This window comes from Ammospiza caudacuta, chromosome 23 (genome assembly GCF_027887145.1).
Source record: "Ammospiza caudacuta isolate bAmmCau1 chromosome 23, bAmmCau1.pri, whole genome shotgun sequence".
Classification (NCBI taxonomy): domain Eukaryota; kingdom Metazoa; phylum Chordata; class Aves; order Passeriformes; family Passerellidae; genus Ammospiza; species Ammospiza caudacuta.
The window spans coordinates 9,007,486-9,030,775 of record NC_080615.1 but is presented as its reverse complement, the minus strand read 5'-3'; the positions used below and the strand labels follow the sequence as shown (position 1 = coordinate 9,030,775).

The 23,290-nt window shown below is 48.9% G+C and overlaps 1 protein-coding gene across 2 annotated transcripts; it reads right to left on the bottom strand.

Annotated features, from left to right (window-relative positions):
- Nucleotides 1–727: 727 nt before the first annotated feature.
- Nucleotides 728–22,526, bottom strand: USP28 (ubiquitin specific peptidase 28). Of its 2 annotated transcripts, XM_058819179.1 has the most exons (25): nucleotides 22,486–22,526; nucleotides 19,237–19,314; nucleotides 18,839–18,971; nucleotides 18,232–18,343; nucleotides 17,903–18,065; nucleotides 16,879–16,965; nucleotides 16,306–16,443; nucleotides 15,810–15,883; nucleotides 15,255–15,331; nucleotides 14,990–15,138; nucleotides 12,831–12,958; nucleotides 12,563–12,658; nucleotides 12,015–12,194; nucleotides 11,105–11,319; nucleotides 10,795–10,865; nucleotides 10,253–10,481; nucleotides 8,683–8,886; nucleotides 8,033–8,172; nucleotides 7,729–7,842; nucleotides 5,653–5,831; nucleotides 5,482–5,560; nucleotides 5,079–5,158; nucleotides 3,963–4,086; nucleotides 3,256–3,454; nucleotides 728–1,747 (listed from the first exon to the last, which is right to left on the bottom strand). In XM_058819179.1, exons 1-25 carry the CDS (start codon nucleotides 22,522–22,524, stop codon nucleotides 1,572–1,574), a joined length of 3,264 nt encoding a protein of 1,087 aa, XP_058675162.1. In that variant the 5' UTR covers nucleotides 22,525–22,526; the 3' UTR covers nucleotides 728–1,571. The 2 variants fall into 2 exon arrangements, with proteins under 2 accessions (XP_058675162.1, XP_058675163.1); XM_058819180.1 differs by lacking the exon at nucleotides 7,729–7,842.
- Nucleotides 22,527–23,290: the final 764 nt, after the last annotated feature.

Sequence of the window (23,290 nt, the reverse complement as noted above, 5' to 3'; positions counted from 1 at the left end):
CTGGGAACGCTCCTCCTGTCCAGCTCAGTCCAAATACCATGACGTCCCCAGCACCACTCCTGACACTCTTTGTTGGTTCCTTAAAACAGGCTGTGGGCATGGGCTGGGCATTTCAGCTTCTGGCAGCAACACAAAGAACAGGGCAAAGCCACTGTTTCACGAGTCAGAACAAACAGGCTCTCCTCTTCCCAAACCACATCCTACTGCCTGCAATTGCACAAAAGCTGTCTGGCAATGCCAAGTGTTGCCTGGGAGGAGGTAGCATGCCTCTGGGTGGGTGATGGCCTGGGGACTCTGTTTAAGAGCTCCACCTTTCCATTCATTGAAGGCCAAGCACCCTGAACAGTAAGCTGAAGGCCTCATCCCACTGCTCTGTCACAACAATGGGGGGAACAAGCTGCAAGAGCAGCACTGGCACTGCAGCACCCTGGTCCCTGAGGAGGCATGGGTCACTGCTGGGACACCGGCAGCCAGACTACCTGTGGATAAAAGCAGCTCTACTTCATCATGAAGTCACCAGGAGAGTGCAAGATTCTCCCACATGAGCATTTTATTCCTAAATACTGCGGAAACACCCCTGACAGGATGGTGGAACCACCTTTAAGGCAGCTTTGCTAATGACAACACATTTTGTACAGAGGGAACCTTCAGGCAGAACCCTAGAGTGGGAATAAAGACATGGAAGGAGCTTTTTCATTCTAACATAGAACAAATGCTTTTATTGCACTGTTAGAAAACTCTGCATAGTTCCAAAAAACAGGATCCCCCTCCACTGACTCAGAACTTTTGGCTTACAACTGCTGCAGCTCAAATGCAAGCACAGGGTGACCGCAAAAGGAAATGCCAACAGGGCACTTTGTTAACAAAGTCAACACAAACGCCCACCACCAACACAAGGGGCTGATCTGAGACCTCAAGTTGCCATTGACAGTAATCCAGCCCTGACCCACCACCCGAGGGGAGAAGGAAGTTTGCTTTCCGGCCACAAGGGGAATATCCTTTGGGGTGATGTGACTGCCCTGAGCCAGTCAGCTCCTGCCAGGCACAAACCCACAGCCCCGTCCTGGCTCCTCACTGCCAGGATTTGCCTGTCTCTTCAAGGAAGGCTCCTGCGTGGTTTCTGGTGCCAGCTGGAATACAAAAGGCAAATGCCTGCTTGACTTGACCACCACACAGAGCTGCGTGCATGACTGCCCACGCTGCAGAGCACGAGCCACTGCGCCTTGCTGCCTCCTCCTCACTCAGCCCGGGCTCCTGTGAGCAGGAGTGGGGCTGGACTGGAACACGCAGCCTCTGGCAGTGGCCGTTCAGGGAGCTGTGGAAGTGCCCGAGAGCGCAGCCCCAGCTGCCCAGGGGCTGCCAGGACAGAGGAGCCTCTGGAGCCCGGCTGGGCCCCACGGTGCTGCTGCGCCTTGCACTGTAACAGTGGTCCAGGTCCTTCGTGTTACCGCCTTACGTTCTGCCTCACAAGTGCAATACTGCTTTTTATCCGCTCGTATTTACAAAGAACACAGCTTGGAATCCCAAGGGCCCCTCTGCTCCCGCTGCAGCCCCGGCGTGCCCGCCCGCGGTTACTGCACGGCCACGGCCGAGGCGCCGTGGATGGACTCCATGACGGCCGCAAAGCGGCTGCACAGGTCGTAGGGGGAGTTGGGCCGGATCTTCGGGGGCTCCTTCAGCACAATGACCTCGGTGGAGCCGTCCAGGAGCCGGGGCAGCAGCTCACCCAGCTTCATCTGCAGCTTTGCTGTCAAGGGGAAAGGAGGACACGGTCAGTGGCAGCAATGGCAGAGGGCTCCAGCCCCGGGTTAAGGAGCTGTGGTGCCTTTTGCAGGTTCCTCTCCCTGTGCTGAGAGCCGCCCAGCCCATCACCAGGGACCAGCAGTGGCTGCTGAGGCAGAGGAGGCCCCGCACCGGGCAGTCCTGCCTGCCTCCCAGGGCTCTGAGGGAGGCTCCACTGCCACCTGGGTGCCTGAGCACAGGCCATGTCCCACTGAGACACGAGACACGGAGCTTTCCCTGGAAAGGTGCTCCTGTCCCAGCTGTCAGTGAAGAACCACTGCGTGCTTCAGGGTGACACCCAAATATTGACTGTGCAACTGAGGGCAATGGAGCCTCCACATCCTGTACCCCCCAGACAGGCCAGTTCAGCCCGTGCTGAGCTGGCACCGTCCACTCAGCAGGTCTGAGGCCCCTGGGGTGCACGACACACCACAGCCCCTATGATACACCACAGGCCCTATGATACACCACGGCCCCCACGATACACCACGGCCCCCACGATACACCACAGGCCCCCACGATACACCACAGGCCCCCACGATACACCACAGGCCCCCACGATACACCACAGGCCCCCACGATACACCACAGGCCCCCACGATACACCACGGCCCCCACGGGGGAAGAGGAGCAGGCAACACCCGAGCCAGCCCACGTGACATGGGAGGGGTGAGCAGCTTCTGGTTCTTTAAAACCTTCTCTGTAAGCAAAGGCTGTCACATCCAGCCCAGCAACTGGGATAAATGTATCCAATTATAATTTTTACAACTGTATTTTGAGAATAAACCTCTGTGGTTTTGCATAATTTTCTTTCATCAAGTTTACCCCCTGTTAGCGATAAGAACTCTGCAGGGACTCCCCAGACCTTCACACACATGTCTAGGCAAGTCAGGACCAATTTGTCTGACGAGAAATGACCTGAGGGGAGTCACAAGTCACAGAGGCTGACTCCAGAAGAAAACACAGAACAAGAACAGCTGCCCAGAACCAACATTTAGCTCTACAATGACAAACTCCTCTTCAGAAGGCAGAGATGCCCCAAATCTGCTCCCCCATTCCATCTTCCATAACCTTGGTCTCTGATAACACCTGCTCCTCCCTCCTGAAGAGGAGCATGCCATGCCACAAAGCATGTCTGCATTCACCTGCCATTCCTGGGTACCTCCAGTCAGGCAGAAGCCCTGACAGAAGACCCAAGCCCCTCAAGGGAACTCTAAGCCATTCTTGGGACATCAACTGTCCCATTTTAGGGATGAGGTACACTTCTGCAGCTTTAGTGCAAAAGATTAATTTCTTCTGTTTTCTTCTGTAACAGGATTTAATGGGTCATTCAAATGCATTTCTCCTCCCACAATTAGAAGGGCCTTGATGCGCTGCAGTGCAGACACCAAGAATTTAATTTTAGATGGTCTTTAATTCCTTCCCAGTTCAGACCCAGATACTGCCTGCCCATGAACAGCAGCCATGTCCTACCGTCCATGTCTTCTCGTCCCAAATAGGAGCACCAGCGGTTCCTCATGACCTCGATGGCATCCAGGTCCTCTTTGGAGATCTCAAAGTTGTTCATGAGATGCATGCAGGGGATGATCAGCTCATTCAGGATGCTCACACCCTCCGACACATGAGCTTCTTCACAGCTGACAAAAAGAGAAGCTGCCACCTCGTTCAGCTTCTGGGGGTGGAAGGAGAATTGGGGACAGACTTGTAAAGAACAAGCATGGACCATGGATAAGCATCCAGGAAAGGCCCAGCTTGGGCCCTGCAGTGGCAGCCATGCAGAGAATAAAGACTAACAAACAACACCAGGGGCTGGTGGAACAGCCACTTTCAGGCATGGGAAACACACCATAGAAAACAGACTTGAAAACATATATATGCATACACATGCAGGCAATTTGCTGTATCTGTATACAGAGAGCACACAGCTTATTTACAGTTCTGGTTTGAAGATGGCAAGAACCAGATCTGCCTTTTCCTAGATTCCCTGAAACCTATGTGGCATGTTCTTTAATTGAATCATGATCATTATTAGCTTTCCATATTGCTGCTGGCACTCAGCAAGGGGCAGAGTCACATCAATAGACATAACAGTAAGAGTTACACTGGTCTTGGCTGCCATGGTGCCCCGGCTGCTCCCTCCCCTCCTCTCCAAAGTGAGTGCTGAGCTCCTGGATACAAACCAGGAGACATTTCCTCCGGTACAAGGCGATCAGCGACTCGCTCACGCCGCGGTTGGTTCCCTTCAGCAGCAGTTTGGTGTTGCTTTGGTAGGCGTAGACCAGGTAGGTGAGTGACTCTTGGTACCTGCAAGAAGAGGGTCAGCTCTGCAGGCTTTGGGCTCTGCCAGGGCCGTGACTACAGCCTTTCCCTTGGCTCAGCTCAGGAAACCTTTCCTGCTGGGCCCGGCTGGAAGATTCAGGCTTGATGGGAAAAGCTGTATTTCCTTGCCAAAGCACAAAAGAACAGATGCCCCATGTCAAGCCATTCCTGCTCCTTTTTGCCCAGAATGCCAAACAAGTGTCTGGGCAGAGCCCCTTAAAACCAAGTTTATGTGCAATGTGCTTGTTTCTGTGTTTATTTTCTGTACTGCTCCAGGAACTGCACTATGAGAGGACACCCCAAGAAGGGCAGAAGGCTGTGTATTTCAGTCCCTCGCACACTTCAAGCTTCAGATGAGAAAACAGAACTGCTGACAGGGATTAGGTCAATTTGGGGTAATTCTAAACTGCTCTTGTCATGCATGTCTCATGTCAATTTGCCCACCTGAATTTGGTGGCTTGTCACTGTGAACCACCTTGGAATTCAGTTCTGTTTCCATCCAGGAATAATTTCTGAAAGCCTACACCATTGAAGGAAAATACAGGTTCTAGAATGGTAAGGAGGAAACCAAGGCCCTTTGAGAGCTCCAAACTATGTGTTTGCACAAAGTGTAAATCCATCTAAAGGCACTTTCCTTTTAATACAGGAGTCCAAGGTGAAAAATCCCTGTGATTGTGATGGCAATCATTCCTGCAAATTCATCTCCGGAAAACAGAATATAAAGCTCTACTTCCCAAAGGGAAATCCTAGGGGAAACTCTCAGAACTGTCAGGCAGCCAGCCAGCAACTCAGCCTCATATTTTTTAAACTGTTAACCAAGCTCGATTGTGGATTCAAGAAGACCTATTAGCAGGTCAAAAAATCTCCCACTAGCCTCAAACACAGGCCATTGTGGCTCAGAAAGAAAAATTTTTGTCACAGTGGCCTTTACTTTTAGCTACAACTTATCTTGTCCAAACACAATTAGAGGAACTTACTTTCTATTCTGGTAGAGTTCCAACCCCGTCAGCAGGTAAATGGACACCTTGCGGAAAAGGCTGTAGTCCTCGTGCCATCTCTGTGAGGAGAGGAGGAAACAGAGCATCAGCCTCAGCTGGAACACCCACATGCAGTCTGGGGTTCCCAATTCTACCCTTTTAAGTGTTTAAATGTCTCTCATGAGTGACACATATGAATTTAGCCAACTGCAGACACTCCTCCAAGCTCAGATTTCCGTTGTATTCCTTCTCCCACAGCAGCTTCCTGCAGACACCCTCTGCCAACAGGCATTCAGCGGCCACTGTGCTGGCCATGCAGCTCCATGCCATGCTCCCCATTTCCCAGTTTGGACAGAGCCAGCTAGGACAGCTTGAAGGATCAGACAGCTCTCTGGTCCCTTACCTTGTACTCCTCCATGTCAACATCGTCAGGACCGATTTCGCTCAGCTTTGCCCGTGCCACCTTCATGATGCTGATGGACCTGCTCCATGCGAGCAGAAAGAAGAAAAATCACAACAGTGGCCTTTGCACATCCAGGTGGGAAAAGCCCTCCCTGGAACCCTGAGCACTCACCGTTCATCGTAGCTGAGGTTCTTGTCTGCAAACTGCTCGAGGAGGGTCCGTTCCACCACCTGCTGCGGAGCGTTGTTCTGCATGAAGTAGATGAGCACGTGCTGCAAGCGGGCATCGTTCTGGGGGGTCGGGGTCTCTTTGGAAAGCAGGTACAGCCGGGAGTACTCCTCGTGGAATGCCTGCCAACAGAACACAGGTACTGACAGATCCACCCGTGTGCCCGTGGGAATGCCACAGCAGCTCAAACCGGTCCTGCTCGGAAGGACTCCTGTGGTGACACCGAGCCTCCTCTGCTGGTGATATCCCAGTGCTCAAAGAAGCCCACCAACACCTCAGCTCTAAACCAATGGCCCCCACAGCCAGGCAAACCCCACGTGTGAAGTGTGAGCTTCCAAAAGTGCCAGGGTGTGTAAATGCCTTTGAGAGAGGGTACAGCTGCCTTAGACCCATTTGGCAACCCTCTGACAAGTGCCCAGGCTGCCAAAATCGACCGGGACACACTTCTACCTGCTGAGGTGCAAGAGTATCTTGTGATTTATAATCCCATAGATTAACAGCATGGATGATTCTGTCCATGTGGTATTTATAACATATATAACACCAGCTTCAGCATTCACCAGTGGTTATGCTTTCAAACCTCTGTTCACACAGACATTTCTTGACATCTTTGACAGCAGAGGTCACAAGTAAGCAAGTATGTTCAGGAGGAAAAAAACAAATTTTACAGTACTAAAATAATAAGCAGAAAAAAGTAAAGTTTCTGTTTGTCTTGGCAGGAGGGTGTTCCCTTGTAAGCTCTAAAAATTGTTTTGAACCCATGGATATCTCATCACTGTAAGAGCGCAGGAACTAAAATGCAGGGCAAAGGCCATTAACCAGAAGAAAAAGTGCACAAATTGTTCCCTTTACATTCCTGACCTGTCAATATGGCACATACTCTATTCTGGGAAAACAGATATCCATACTATTTGATTTAGCAAACAAATCAATACCTTAACAAGCCCTGCTTCAGACCCGTCACGATCAAAGGTCTGGCGGGCTTTTGCAATAGCCAGGATGACACCTTGCATGGCTGGACTCAGCATCACCTACCACAAAAGCAGGAGAACAGACACAAACAGGAACAAGGAAAACAGTAACAGACAGGGAAAGAAGAGACAGCACAGTGAAGAATGGAAGAAACTTTCAAAAGTAAGATTTAAAGGAAATTGTATGAGTACAGGTGTGATAACTGGGGCTGTGAGTTACTTGCATGCTACTGACTCTATCCATCACATGCACTTTACATGCTGGGCTTTTTTTAGGCATTTAAAGATCTCAAGGCTGGTCACTCCAAACCCTTGAATTTTTAAATTCAACTAGTGAGAAGGTAAAGCAGGCTGGCCATGTCCCCACCATGTCCCACTCAATCTTCCTAAGACATGTAAAATAAATGCAGAACCTTTGGTGCAGCAGTTCCTTGAGCCAAGATCACTCCAGAACATCTCAAACCTACTCAAGGAGTGACAGCCCCAGTGTTTGTGTGAAATCCAAATCATGCAAGTGAGAGAACTTCAAAACACTGCTTGAGCATGTATGAGAGTGGTTAAAGTCAGACCCCAAAAAAATCAGTGGGCAGGGTATGTAAATTATGCTATTGGGATTAAAGTCTTTGACTGGGGACAAAATAGTAACTGAAGACAGCAGAGAGACTTGTAAAGAAATTAACACAGGTAGGATCAATTTTGATACAGTTGTGCCAAAAAGAGGAATTATGACCAACATGCAGATTGACAAACTGAGTACTCTTATGGAGCTCCTTTTCTGATGACATTTAAAAATGGAATTATGGAATGATGTGGTCCCCCTTCCCTTCCACAGTAGGAAAACTGACTTTGTACAGGGTGTTACTCCTATGACAGACACTATGACACCCACCCTTAGGGCAGCTCAAAGCCAGCTAACTACAAAGCTACAGGCTAACGAGCAGCAGTAATTTATTAATCCCTGCACCGGGATCTGTACCTCCTCATTATATCCATCTGCATCGGATCTAACGGGAATCTTCCCCACACTGGGGATTTCCACTTCAGAGACCTGTGAGCTAGTTTGGGCAGCAGCCTCTGCTTCCTGAGTGTCCCGGGGCTGCTCTGCCTGAACTGTGGGGGATATTTCTTCTGGATGGGCCTTCAGTGGCTCTACCTCCTTGCGCTGTGGCCAAGAAGAAAAAGAAGAGAGTGAGTAAGAAAATACAAAGCCAAAAACAGGAAAGCCAAAGGGGACTGAGCTAAACATGGCGCAGCTACAGAACTTCACAGAAATGGGAAAAGCAAAGGTCTATCGAGAAGAATAATCTGGAGACAAGAAGGGGGAGGTTCTTGGGCCAAGGCTGAGCTCCTACCTCGCACAGAGCTGCCTCGACGCCATTCTTCTCGTAGGCATCAGCAGTGTTGGCAATGGCCTTGGCAGTCTGCTCCTTGGCAATCCTGGCATGCTCTGAGGACAGGGAGTGCACGCTCGGCTCACACACTGGGGATTGCTCTGTCAGGACAGATGTGTGGTACTAGTCAGCAAGAGCTGCAAGGTTTTTTTTTCTCTCATGTTCAAAAATGCTTTGCAGCTTGTCCATGCAGTTTTACACAGCTGCTGCCTTCCTGCCCGAGGTGAAGGCACTTGAGGCGAGTGTGTGCGTACCCCGTTCCAGTGGGAATGGCACACGGCATCAGGGGTTCCTACTCCAGAGAACAGCACTTGTCCACTCCATATTTGTGAAAAACAAAAAAAGCTGGAAATGAACTGATATTAGCCCATGATGATTAAGTGAATGGGAAACTGCATTTCTGGGGACAGGCTTGGAAGGATGCACGTGCAAAACCAGCAGAACAGCCTTTTGTACTGTCAGGGCAGAGCCTCCAGCAGCTGCCTTTGCTGCCTATTTCACACCCGCTCCTGCATTCTGACACATTTGTGCAAGGCTTCAACACAGTGGTACTGGTGACCAGCTGGCTGTTCCTGGTTCTGACACTGTCTGCAAATTCAGAGCGAGATTACCTGGTCCTGACTCAGAAGAGAGGTCCTGCAATTCAGAAGTAGGTGAAGGCTCCATCTGAGGAATCTTGCAAGATTGCTCCTCATCCCACTCCTCTGCCTCCTGCTCCAGGCGCCAGTTGTCCTCCTGGATGTAGTGTCTCAGTTCTGGGGACAAAGCTTCCACTTCCTTCTGGAGCTGTCTAGCCTCTGGGCCCTCACCCTCATCTGGAGGAAATGCAAGACTGGCATAAGGAAACACACTGTGGCAGGGCACCACCCTTAGGGACTGAGCACACGCACAACATCATGGGCAGCACAGGAAATTGGCTGAGGGATAAAAGGGGAAAGAAGCCAAATTTTCTACTGGCTCTGTAATTTAAGGTGATCCAGAAGCAAAGGTGCAAAAATAAAGACAAATCTACAGAGTTATCTAAAACAAACCCCTGTTTTGTTCTACTACTGGACAGCATTTACACAGAGCAATTCCAGAACCAGCATCTGCTGATGCAGGTCAGACACATCATGGTCCAAGGGCTCCAGGTGCACAGGGAACAGCACTGAACTGCCAACAGCTGGAAAGTTCACAGGTCAGCCAGAGATGACACACCTTCATCACTGTACAGCAGGTAAGGTAAGGGCTGCATGGGTTCTATAGCACGAGTATCACTCTGATATTTCTTAGTGCTTTTTAGGTGTACTTCAGCATTCACTTGTAAAACAGCACAAAACCCAAGCAGCATCAGCTTCAGACAAGTCCTAAAATTTATCAAAAGCAAATGGCAACTTTCTACAGCAGATATTTTTATGCACCCTTTGCAAAATGCTTTAAAAAACAACAAAAAATGCATTAAATAGGAGAAAAAATGGGTTTGTTTCAGAACTGTCATAAGAAAACAAAGAACAACCTCCAGATCCTCATCAGCCATATTTAGCAATGAACAGAATGTCAGCTCTCCATTGTTTCTTTCCATTTATTATATCAAAATGAGCCACGCGTGAAATTATTGTGTCCTTGTACAGCTGTTTGCCATGTCTAGAGCCACATGCACAGCAATTTCTCCACAAAGCACTGGCATGGCAAACACACTAAGTCTGAGCACTCAGGTACCAATACCTCTCGGGGAAAGGCTGCACAAAAAAGAGCCCATTTAGATTAGGTGTAATCATCAAAGACCAAGCAAATGAGCCAGGAAGTGTGATAAAAATGGGACAGATAAAGTGGTGGTGTTTTACATGCCCTGAGGAAACAAATGCTGCCATATAAACACTACAAAAAGTCAAAATGAAGAAGACAAGCACTAGATGCATGTTAAATGTGGCAAAGGGGCAGTGTTAGCCTGTACACACATGATTCACGCGTGAGGTGCTGTTTCCAATCTCAACTGGATGCTTCTCCTGGCAGTTTTCAGTCCTACCAGGTATTTAGAAATGAATCGAGCATGAAGCAGATTATTTAATCCTATCCGAGGTGAAGTTTTGTGCTTTGTCAAAAGACAGCTGTGCTGAAGGAGCTGAGGAACATAATGATCATGCAGGCCAGAGAGACACAGCAGCACACACACGTCATTAACCAGCAGCTGTGGCCGCGTACCTGCACCAACAGGGGACACCTGGTCACTGATGTACATCAGGCAGTAGGCACTGGCATTCCTCAAGCCTCCAAACGACTCTCGCTCCAGCTCTTCCCACGACGACTCTGTCACTGAGATGTCATTGTACTTGAGCCATCTTTTACGGGGCTGGTCATAGATGAAGGCCCAGTAGTGCCCTGCATTTGCTTGCCCCTCATGGACCAGGACTGCATGCAAGCGATAGGGAACCTGCAAAGTGACACGGACATCGCTCAGGGGTGCAGCCAGGGACTGATTCTGCCTGACCTCTCCACACCAACACTGGGAATGTTTGTAGGTGTAGCACGGCACAAGAGTCGAGCAATTTGATAAATTTCTTACTGGGTGAAAACTGACTTTTAAGGAAAGAAGAAACAAGATTTTCGTAACTAAATCTTTCTCTGCTTCATCACTGGAAATTTAAAAATACAGTGGAGGGGGCAATTTAAACCAATGTCTACTAACAAAAATGAGGATCAGCAATACTAGGTTAATATTTACATACTGAAGCTGCATTTCCTACCTGCTGGAGGAGAGGGTCACAGTACATCTGTTCGATGGACAGGTTGATTCTGGCAATAGATTCCTTCAGATCTGCCAAGAACATCAACCATGAGAGAAATGCATAAAAATTAATGACTACTCATCAGGCTATGCTAGCTCCTTTCACTTCAAAGAATTTGAGGCCATGCAGAGAATATCAGATAGACTCAACACCAGAGCTCAAACAGGGACAAAATTATTTGTAGTTCAGGCTGTATCCAGCAAAGCTACAGGGGAGAAACCAGGTGGGCACTGAGGAGAAAATCCCTACACATGCATTTGGGGCCAACCTTGCATGTCCTGCTCGATCTCGTTCCTCCATCGCTGCAGACACGTCTGAACCAGGTTCAGCTCTTCCCTGGAGACCACGTGAGGAGCTGGACGCTCAGACAGCTCTGCAGGTGAAACAGGAGGCTGGAGATCCATACTGGAGCTCTGCTGTGGTGAAGAATTGGCCACAAAGAAAGCTTCATCTTCAGTCCTAGCATCAGTCTTTTCTTGTATGCTGTGGAGCAAAATCCAAGAGTAGTGGGCAGGTTTTTTAATCTTTCTCTAGTTTTTCTTGTTTCGGAAAAGAATACAAAATAAACCAAACAAAAATTACTCTAGAGCTGGAGCAGGATTTCCTTTCCAGAGCAGTATAAAATGTAGAGAGAACAAGTACACTGAAATGTGCTTCAGCCTTCATAGTCCAAACTAAAATACAGGAAGAATACTAAGGCAAATTCTTAGGGAACTCTCTAAGCACAGATCCACAATGAGTAATGCTAAAAATTCCTTCCATTGCTACTAAGAAAACGTGTGTGTTTACTCAGCTTAATTTAGAGTGTTAAACCAATCATGCTAGCCTGGGTTATAATAATCTAATATTGCTGTAATTTAATGGTCAATGAAGCAAAAAAATTGTGTAGCCTAACCTAAGAGTACATAATTTAGGTCTTAACTGCTGCTTAGGCAAGGAATATAGGGATGCTCTTGGACAAGGAGAAAGAACAGAACAAGATGCAGTGTTTTATTTACACCAACAGAACCAAATGACCAGCAAAGCAGTGACCCACTACTTGCACAAGCATTTGCACACTACAGTATTGTGTTCACCAGCGCCCAGATAAATAACACACTTTTGGAAAGCCACCCAGGACCATTTAGTTGGGAGGTGAAGCGTCCTCCTGTGCATCCTTTTAATTTCTGTTTACTGACCTGTTTGGCTGTGAAAGCACATCCAAAACATTAGGTTTGGCCTGGGAGTGCAGGGGAGTTGTTTGAGAGCTCTGAGCAGAGCAAACAGCCCCAGCTGGCTTTGTGGCAATGAACTCGAGCACATACTGCAGCATGTCCGGCAGTGGAAAGCGGGCTGGGCCAGAGCCATATTCCATGTACCTAGGGGAAAATGCAAGGTGTTGTATGAAGGAAGGAATGAGATGGGTTTAAACCTCATGGGACAAGAGAAGAACAACTTTTTCTGTAATGTGCTACTGGGCTTCCTCACCTACATTGCCAGTGCAGCTGAAAGTGTCAACTCTGCTCTTGAAAGAATTTATTCCTGTAACAGTGCCAGTAAAATTTAGAAACGATTGAAGAGACAGGTTTGTTTTTGAAAATACACTTCCTTCTCCCACATGTTTCAGAACAAGCACGTTGCTGTTTCTGCTTCTCCTACAAGCTCCTCTACTATTGGAAAGCTCATTTAAAATTAAACATTTGCACTCTTCCAGAGGGCATAAAAATAAAACCAGCTGACTACTCACCTTTCCAGTTTCTGCTGCAGAGTCACCATTTTCTCCTTCAATCTCTTCATTTCCTCTCTTTTCATCTGAATAAGATCTTTATTGCAGTAGAGGTACCTAAACAGAAATACAGAGCCCCGTTTGCCAGGTGAGATTTGTTTACTTCTAACATCCACCATCTTCCATAAATATTTTAGAATCTTTTCTTGCTCACCCAAACAACCTTTTTAATTTCTTTATTTATATCAAAGCAACAGCTTTAAACATACCATGCAACAGGCCAACTCACCTGTCCATATACATAGTCTGGGGAAACTCTAGCTTGGTGTGAATTTTCTCTGGCTGTCCTAGTGACTGATTGAACTCAAATCGGGAGAGTTCAAAGGTCAGAACTGGTGGGAGTTTTGTAAACCAGCGCTGTAACAAAAGCAGAAATGCCCCCAGAGGGAAATGTTTTAAGATGACTGCTAATGGCACATTTCAGACTGATCCTATATGATTTCAGACTGATTTAAAAGTCTCTGTCTTTAAGCACAGAATTAGGTTTTGTTTGCAGAGTGACTAGTCAGAAAGCCAAATTTTACAAGTTAGTAATTTATGCTTCCATTTTACATTTTTACTGTGAAAAAGCCTCATAATTGCTCTCAAGATTACTTGTCATTGCCTAATGCATCCAGCTTGATGGATTATTAAGCCCAGCACTGAATTTTACAAATTAGTTGAGGCTACACACAATCTGCACATCATCTAGGAGCCCCCAAGAGAGTTCTTTTCTGAGGAAGATCACATGCAGCGATGAACAAACCAGGAGTCCTCCTGCAGCACCAGAATCCTTATTCTCTCTCAGTCTACTTGCAAACTACTTGATTTAGGGGAGTCAGAGAAGACCCCCAACTACTTTCTGTAGCTTCACACACTACTTCAAAGAGTTATGCTGAAAGAAAAATTATCAGTTGAATTTACACTTTCTCTTGCTCTTCCTGGATTCACAACAACTTCCAGCATCCACTGCCAGATACTTGCTTTACCTATTTTAGCTTGGCACTACCCACTTCATGCTCCCCTCTGGATTCAGGATGGGCACACTGAGCTCCTTGTCCTTTGTAGAATTCGTGTCAGATGTGCTGCAGCAACAAAACTGCCCCAGACCAGAGCTTTCTAAGCAGCAGCCCATAACCACAAAGGAGGAATGATTTATGCTCCCATAGTCTGGGAGAAGTTTCTGTTAACTCCCCTGCTGCTTTGACTTTCAGCACACTTGCCTAGGTGCTCAAGAGACAAAATCATTATTCCCTATGTCCCCTGTCATGCCACCACATCCTAGGAAGTGAAACTAAGATGCACAATTTCCCCAGTAAGGCTTCTCAGAAATGAAGGCAGAGCCCTTTCCTCCTATCTGTGCAGACAGAAGAATTAAAACAGCTCCATGATGGGTCAAATTTCCCTTAATTTTGGGAAAGAATTTTGAGGAACTAAAAAAGCTTGGATTGAAACGAACCTGCCTGATGAGCTTGGATTGAAACGAACCTGCCTGATGAGCTCCAAGGTGCCTTTGTCTCCAGTGCCAGCCAACACCAGCTACACCCACATCCCCTGTAAATGCACCTGAACTGCTTCAGGCAGAAACCAGGAAAACCCAGGACAAACACTGAAGTCCAGGGTCAGAACAGAGCTCCCCTGCTCAAGACTTTGTTTCTCCTTTGCTAGTCTAAACCACAGCAACACAATTTCCAGACATTCTCATAGAACTGAAATACTCTTCCCTGCCCTGCCTACACCAGATACCTCTGCCAATGTTGTTTCCCAGCCTCTCTCCAAGCTAACTTTTGCTGCACTTACACACAGAGGATGCTGAATGCAATGGTGCTTCTTCACCTTGCTGCAACTAAGTTTTTTATGATTGGTTTGTGATTAGTGAGATTAAAAAAAAAAAAAAAAAAAAAAAAGAAATGAAATCATCACAGTCAGAAAATAAGAGTGAAACCAAGAAGAAAAACCCCAAATCATACACAATATAATAGGGAGAAAGAGACAAATTCCAAATGGCATACCATGGAGTTAAGCACTGTACTTTTACCCTCTGAAAATATGGAGGCAGTAGGTCTCCCCCTACTCAGGTACAGGTAGGCTTCAACAGAAAGAGAGAGACTTGACTCAGAGGCAGACATTGACCTTTGCAATTTAAAATAAACTCTCTGAACTGGTTACATAGGACGTCACATCTTTATAAATCAGCAAAGACTTCGTGTCTAACTACACTAAGTGTCTGAACACCAAACACTAACAGACATTTACATGAGATTCCAGGTATCCAGAAAATGTTTTGTATTCAATTCTTAGAGAACACTCACAGTTGCCATTCAAAGTTATCAGAGTAGCCCTGCACTGTGTGCGCTGCACTTTTCTGCAGCAGGCAACCAAAGGCTCGACAAAAAAGGTCAAACTAACCTCCTGTCCATACTTCACTGACTGAGATGCTGTTGCCTCATCCATCTCTCCCTCCACCATGGCTCCTTCCAAGCACTCATTCAAGTTCCGGTAACCATTTACCTGAAGGGGATACTGACCAAAGGTCTCAATCTTGGAAAAAGCGTTGCCTGGATGATGGAAACCATACAGAAACCATGAGCTAACTCAAGAGAACAAAAATTCTGGTTAACTCCAAAACACTCAAAGGAGTTAAAAAGTTCAATCTACCAAGCCCTTAACTCACCCTCATGGACACCCTCCGTCAGGAAAGTCCCGTAGAAGAGCTGCACCATTGGGTTTTCGGATTTGTCCCCAAGGCTCCTGTTTCAGAGAGCAAAAGCACACTTTCATTTGCAGCTGGAGATTACAAAAGAACCCCAAGTCGTAATCTAAGCCTGTCTGGGGGCCTACAGGCAAAAGAACATTTTTCTATCCAAGCACTAAATAAAGAGGATGCTTCTCATTAATTTTCATGTTCCAAAGCAATGATAACACTTACACTGGCAAGAGGGGGGGAAAAATGTTAAGATGCCAGCTTCTGAAAGGAAGTTTCAAACTACCAGAGCTTTTCTGTTCACCAGGGCTGCTGAGCTCCCTCAAAAGCTCATTTACTCTGCAGGCCATATTGGCACTGAGTGAAGTCCCACACTCACAAACAGGAGATGCAGACAATGTTTCAAGCTGAGTAAGCCTCATCCACAGGAAACAAAGAACACTCATTTGCTCAAAATTTTCACAAAGTCCTCCAACTTATTAAAAACCTCCTTAGATCAAACTCCCGAGAACACACAGCACTCACGTGACATTCACAGTGAGCTGGAATGCATCCTCCAGCCAGTCCAGTAGTTTGTGTGTAAACTCACTCACGTCTTGCTGCAGGAGAGATGAGAGTGGAGAGTCAGTCGTGACACCCACCAGAAGGTGTTCCCCCAGTCTGCTGAGCACTGACACAACCTGACTGGTACAGCCGCCCCCACTCAGCTGAGCTACGAAAGACTCAAGTGCTGGGCTGATTTAGACTGATAATGAACTCTGCTTATCTGAACACTAGATCAGAGGAAATTATCGTGATCGCTCCCCGACTACGCAGATGGCGCTGGGTAGTGCCATGCTATGCTGGCTGGGTAATTAGCACGCATGTACATTCTGCTCTAATGACACAGGGACAGCTGCTTGTCGGCTGACAAACATGGGAAAAGGCCTCTGAAAGCACCAGCAGGGTGAGGCAAAATGGGGGTGCCGTGGCTCTGACTGCTGGTTTGAAGAGAGCTAAAGGATTTTCAACATGGTTTTACCTGTGGTTGTTCAGCTGATCTAAACACGTCCCTCAAGAGTTCCAGTGCTGCAGAAGGGTCTACAAACTTACGCCACGTCCCCAGCATTAATGCAAACAGACACTGAAGTTCTTGCATGAATGCAATATTTCTTTTTCCCTGCATTGCAAAAAGAAGAAAAGTCAAAGCCATCCTGCAGCTCTAAAAAGCATTATCTTAAAACACAGCACTACTGAACACCACAGGCACATATAGTAAAAGGTACACAACCAGCTGCACACTGGATCAAATACCACTTCTTCTACTATGTATGTAAACCAATGAGTCATCTAGAACTGCCAAAGAAGTTTTATAGGAAAAACATCTCCCCACACAGCAGTTAAAGGCTCTATAGAACAGAGATACAAGAAGCAGCCCTTTTTTTTCCTATCCTGATTCTGTCTTTGAGAATTTCCTAAATTTATCTTAAACACGGCCACATGATTTTAAAGCCACAGGTCTCAGATAGCCCCAAATTAAATCTGGTTAGAGAAAGAGCAGAATGCTACACCACAAAAGAGGGAAACTTGACAGTGTTATTGAATCAAAACTTACAGTGTGACTACGACAACTTTCAAGCACATTCTGTGGGAGGGAGTAGCCAAGGACCAGCCTCCGGAAATCTGGCAACTGGAACAGAGACTGAAAGGAGAGGAGAGGTAAAGCTCGGTCAGCATCTGCAAGGACTGGACTCACTGCAATCTGATGCCCTGTTTTCACTCTGACTTGACAGGTTTCTTTTGTAACTTCACATTCCCAATGGTCTCACGTTACTGGATGCATGTTTACAGTGTGAGCAGCCCTTTGCTGGACCAGCACAGAATCAGAATAATGGAATTAACTGGGCTGGAACAGACCTTTGAGATCATCAGCATGTTTGCACCCACCCAAAGGGCAAAATCTCATCCTGCCATTTCTAGGATAGATATAAACTTTTTAGGAAAATCATTCTATTCTGCACAGGCAGGCTCAGAAAAGCATCCAAGAAGAAGCCATAGTGAGAAGAACCCATTTGCAGCTTTCTTACTTCCTCTCAGAGCTCAAGACAAACGATTAACATCTCTCTGCTGATGTGAAATGGTTAGGAGAGACAAATCTGCTCAGTTCCACTTACTATTGTCTCTTCTTCAGATCATTACTAATAATATATGCTGCCTAGTTGTTTATTTGTCCAAGCATCTATGCCAGTGTATTCCATTAACTGAAATATGATACACCATGTGTTATCGAGCCAACAATAACTGCAGTAAAATTAAATTACCAGTTCACTTTGCCAGGCAAGCTTCTATCATTTCAGCAGGCACCTGGCCATCACTGCACAACTCCCTGCATACAGACACACAGATTCTCTGTATCTGCAGCTATTTTTAAGTAAAGCATATTTAACTGCTCTTTGGCTCTTTCTGCACAGGCACATCACATAAACACAGAAGTTTCTGTGTTTGAGCAGGGTCACGTTCACTCATCTGCATACGATGACTCCCCCACAGAACTGCTGCATGTTTACTTCTAACTGAGAAACACTCTGACTCCAAGGCCATAGCAAGTTTGAGATCAGAGAACTTTTTTTGCTGATTACCTGTATAACAGCACTAAACCAACACGTATTTCCTATGTTTTTCATTCCAACAGGCCAGTCACCCGCTCTTCTCCAGTCACTCTGCTTGGGGCTCTCTCCCCAGACTTCACAGCGTTTCCTTTTGGAGCGGTTTTTGTTTTCAGCAGAATGGGCATCCTGTGGTCTGTCACAAGAGAGAAACACTGTGCGGTAAAAGCTACAGCAATCAAGCTCCCCTCCAGCCAGTAGGTGTCCACCTGGCAGGTGATGCATGCTAGTTCTCCAGTTAGCAGTCTCAGAACCCACTGATATCTGGAAAGCCAAAGTGGGGGTCTTACAGCTCCACTGACCTTTCAGCTGCATCCCTTTCTGCAGCTGAGGCTTTGGGTGATTCCAGTGGTCTGACAGTGTTGGCTGTGCGGAGGCTGTCTTGGTTGTGAGGGGCAGGTGCAGCACCAACATCTAGAAGTAGAGGCAGCATTCTGATCAGTTTTCCACCAACAGCAGCAAACGTTCTCTTTAAGAGAAAATTCTAGAAAACATCATACTTCACAAACATGGCTCTTCAACCAATACAAGCAAAATTTCCTAGTTCAGGTTTTAAACAGAAATCCCTGTTCAGATCATGCCAGGCAGCCTAGGAGCCACTGAGTGAGCTGGATGAGGAGAACAGGGCAAAGCATGCAGCTGTGCACTACCCAGATTTCCTTACAGCTAAATTCAGAGCTTAAGGAAACAGTTCAGAGCTCTTGAAATAGAGAGACAGGATCATCAGCTTTTTAACTGTGATGTGTCACCTCCAAACATTATTAAAACACTACTAAGTGATCAGTACTGGCAAAATATGCACCAGAAGAGAAGCTGGAGGGATGTGCTGCTGGCAGAAGCAGGGAGGATGGATATTTCCCCTTTGAGCTCACACATGAAGCTGCAGGAGTGAGCAGAGGTGAGGCTTACCCTGTGGGAGCTGTTTGCCCACCACACTCCCTTCCCAGGCGGATGGTTCTGCAGCAGCTGGGCTCTGCACCGGCTCTGGAGCAGGGTCCTCTGTCAGGAAGGTGACTGCTTCCATGAGATCTCCATCAGCAGCCTGGCACAATGAGAGGGGAAAGCAAAGCACCAGTGAGGAGAAGAACAGCAAAGGATTTACCCTTTGCCTCTCATGCACCCAGGCTGATCCTTTATCACTCTCACAAGCCACACATGGACCATTCTAACAAGGACCAGCCCATCATCAGCTGACAAACACACCAGCAAACACCTGTGTGCTATGTTGGGTGGGAGCCCGAACTTGCCTGACTTCTTGGACAAAATCAGAGCTCTCTTTCCCCAAAACTATGGCAATATACACCAACCTTTAGAGCAGCAAGCAGGAATGCTGAATCCTGAATTCCTGTGATCTCTTTCATCTGATTTAGGAGCACCTGGCAATCCTATGTGCAAGAAATAAAGTCAGCTTATGTGAAAAGGTGACCAGGATGGACATCAAGCTGTTTCTGCAAGGCTTGCTGAGAGCCCAGCAGAGCACTGCTTCTTTCCTTCCTTTCTGCTGACACACTGACACTCAAGCCCAGTCACACTTGCTTAATGCAAACAGCAACATCAGCTTGAACATCGCACTCAGGGTTTTCCCTGCTAAATTCACAGACTGACATCCAAGCCCTCGTATCCTCAGGAGAACGCAGGCAGGCCCGGGGGGCCAGGCCCCCCTCGCAGTGGGATGTGCGCACCTGTGGAGGGAAGGGGCTCCCCAGCCCCGAGGCAGTGGCATGTGCAGCAGGACATATAAGGCGGCCGCCTGCTCCCAGGGCATGGTCAGGAGCTATTTTCAGTGTGGTGGCACATGCCATTTGTGCATGTCACTTCTTACTGACAATAAGGTGTCAGAGCAAGGGCCCAGGAGCCTGTCATGCTCCTCCTTCCCACTCCACATAGAGCACTTGAGGTTTAGGGAGACGCTGCTCAAGGCCCCATGGTATGGTTGGTTCGGCCACTTAAAACAAATGATTACAGAACCTCCCTTTACCAGACTTATAAAATCTTTGCAGCCTAGGCTTACCACAGGGTGGTCACTGCACATGGCAAGCACAAATAACCTCAGTCAATGACTACTAGGAGAGGCACCTCTCCACAAGGAGCCTCCCAGCACTGGGGTCCCACCAGCCCTGTCCATGGCTGCAGTTCAGCTGATGCTGCTGCCAAAGGCTCACTCTGGGTGACAACTGAGATGCAGCTCCATAACGCTGGCATTGCATGTGGTATGGGAAAAACATTACAGCAGGAACAACTGCTGGGTCTGTATCCTGATTTACAGAGGCTGTAGAGGATCCTGCAGTCAGCACAGCCTGATCAATCCCAGTTCCTTAAGATCACACTTTTAATTAATCTTAACCAGCAAAGTTGCAGGCAAATGAAGTCCAGTTTCTACTTACTCTCACCACTGAAAAAAAATTAAGATGCTTCCAGGCCACTGGAACACAAGTTCCACCCAGTGAGTAATGAGTCAACTACTATTTGAGCCCCCCACCCATACTGGTCATGGATGATACTCCACACACAAAGACAGCACACACCTGTGTTAGCTATTCAAACAAAAAACTCCTATTCTGGTGGCAATTCTCTGTCCCTTTTAAAACACTACTTTTGCTCAACTTCTACAAGAAAGAGCACACTTGTGTGTGCAACCCCCCTCAACTCCATGTGCTCTTTATCCTGAGAAAAGCCAAGACAGCCTGGAACACCTCAGAAGCCCCAGGAGGAGCTGCCTGATGAGGAGCCAAGGCTGAGAGGCTGGGGGCAGGCATACTCCCACAAAGGCAAACCACTTAAATCATGTTGCTAATTTTGCTGCCTTAGCGCGTGCCGTGCATGTCGGCTGACCCCACCTTGCGCCGCAGGGCAGATTTTTCCAGTGAAGAAAAAACCCCACAAACACCCTTGCTAATACACTGCATTATAATAATGAAACCTGAGGCAGGACAGGGCATGATTTTCTGTGGTTTTTCTGCTCCAGCACACAGAGAAGTCACAAAGGCTGCTGTAAGCATAAAAGCCAATTACTGATCCTCTGCTCTACGTTACCATTTAATTTTTCAATGATTTTTGTGTGCTTTTATTCAGCCTTTGAGGAAAGATTTGTGCTAACAGCAGAGAGCTTATCCTGTACCACTTTTGAGAGGGTTATGGCAGCCTGGGGCAGCCCACAGAAGCCACCAGGAACCACTCTTTGTGCAACCAATCTGTTAAGATTTTGGGGATTGTGCATGGTTTTGTTGCCATTACTAGTCTGGTTATTGCTTTCTGAGGTTACACGCCATGGGGCTACAAAACAAGCTCTGTAGCTGGTAATTAACACCAGTGTGCTGCCACTGCTAACACACCCTGCACTTGCAAACCCAAACTGAACCAAAGCCCTACCTGCTGGAAAAATAATAACCCAAACCCAAATCCTATTAGTATGAAATTACAGCAACAAGAGATGAGTACAAAACCAAGAGGCTGAGAGGAAGGAGGGTACTAGAGATAAAATTACAAGGTCAGCCAAGAATGATGGAATAGAAAGGTTTTGCCATTTTCCTGCTTTGAGGTGACTCACCGCCCTCAGAAGTTTGTTTTGATAAGAAACTGTGAAAAGGGAAAGGAGCAAATGCAGTGCAAGAGTTCAAGGGGGTTCCAGAAATAAGCACCCACAAGGAGGAGGAAGGCTGCAGCACAGAAGCAGCACCCAGAGCCTTGGCCTTCAGCCTCTGCTCCTCAGCCACACTTTTATCATGGGGGAGAAGGGATACGGAGAGGGCTGGAAACCCACAGGCGGCAGCAGGAACAAAGCCCACGTTCCCGGCCAAGGCTTTCACAAACCAATATTCGCCACAACAAGAAGCAGCAGGCAGCAACCCCGGACTGCATTAACGTGTGCAAGATGCACACAGAGGGCACGGTCTGGTCCCTGTCCCCACCAGACCCGGGCACAGCTGCTGCACTAATGCCACTTCTAACGCACCAAAGGGCTGACACCCCCATCCCATCCCAGCCCGTAACTCTGACCTCTCTGAAACGCATCTCTTGGGTCCTAAGAGCACCGAGATGCTACAGGACAGTGCAGAGCCCTGTGTCAATTCGGGATGGTCCGGGCTTCAGTCCCCTGAGCACTGACACAGCCTCGCGTCCGGGTCCGGGTCCCTTCAGAGCCGATTTACGCAGAACCCTCAAGTTTGGAGCAACAGTTTTCGCTGCCTTGCCCCAGGAGGTGCTGCTCGGCGGCGGGGAGGGCACACGCGTTCCTGCTCCCCGCAGAGCGGAGGGTGTCTGAGCGCCCGCCCGAGCCCTTTCCCGTGGTACCGGCGCATCGCGCGGCGCCGCGCGGAGCCCGTTATTCCCAACGAAACCCGACGGGGCGGGCTCCGGGAGCGCGCAGAGCGGGGAAGCGCTGCGGGCCGGCCCCGAGCGGCCGCGGGCCGCGGGCTCGGGGCGCAGCGGGGCCGCCGCGCTGCGAGGCTCGGTCCGGCGGCAGCCCCGGCCCGCGCGGGGGGCGCCGCCCGCCGCCCTCCTGGGGCTCGCCCCGCCGTTCCCCCGCCCCAGCGCCCCCGGCACCCCCGCCGGCTCACCTCGCCGCCGCCGCCCCGGGCGCGCAGCTCGGCCGTCATGGGGCCGCCGGCAGCGGCGCCGTCCGCACAGCGCACGCGCGGCCGCTCCGGTTCCGGCCGCGCCGCCCGCCGGGGCCGGGGCCGCGGCCGCCCGTGCCCGTCTGTGTGTCCGTCTGTGTGTCCGTGTGTCCGTCCGTGCCCCCGCCCGTACCGGTCTGTGTGTCCGTCTGTGTGTCCGTGTGTCCGTCCGTGCCCCCGCCCGTGCCCGTCTGTGTGTCCGTGTGTCCGTCCGTGTGTCCGTCCGTGTGTCCGTCCGTGCCCCCGCCCGTGCCCGTCTGCGTGTCCGTCCGTGTGTCCGTCCGTGCCCGTCTGTGTGCCCGTCTGTGTGTCCGTCTGTGTGTCCGTCTGTGTGTCCGTGTGTCCGTCCGTGTGTTCGTCTGTGGGTCCGTGTGTCCTCCCGTGCCCCCGCCCGTGCCCGTCTGTGTGTCCGTCCGTGTGTCCGTCCGTGCCCGTCTGTGTGTCCGCCCGTGCCCCCGCCCATGTCCCCGCCCGTGCCCCCGCCCGTGCCCGTCTGTGTGTCCGCCCAGGTGTCCGCCCATGCCCGTCTGTGTGTCCGCCCGTGCCCCCGCCCATGTCCCCGCCCGTGCCCCCGCCCGTGCCCCCGCCCGTGCCCCCGCCCGTGCCCGTCTGTGTGTCCGCCCGTGTGTCCGTGTGCCTGGCCGTGTGTTCGCCCGTGTGTCCGGCCGTGTTCCCCCCCGACAAGCCGCCGATCATCGCCCCGAGCCCGTTCTCCCCCGTGCCCCCACCCCAGCAGCCGGGAACACCG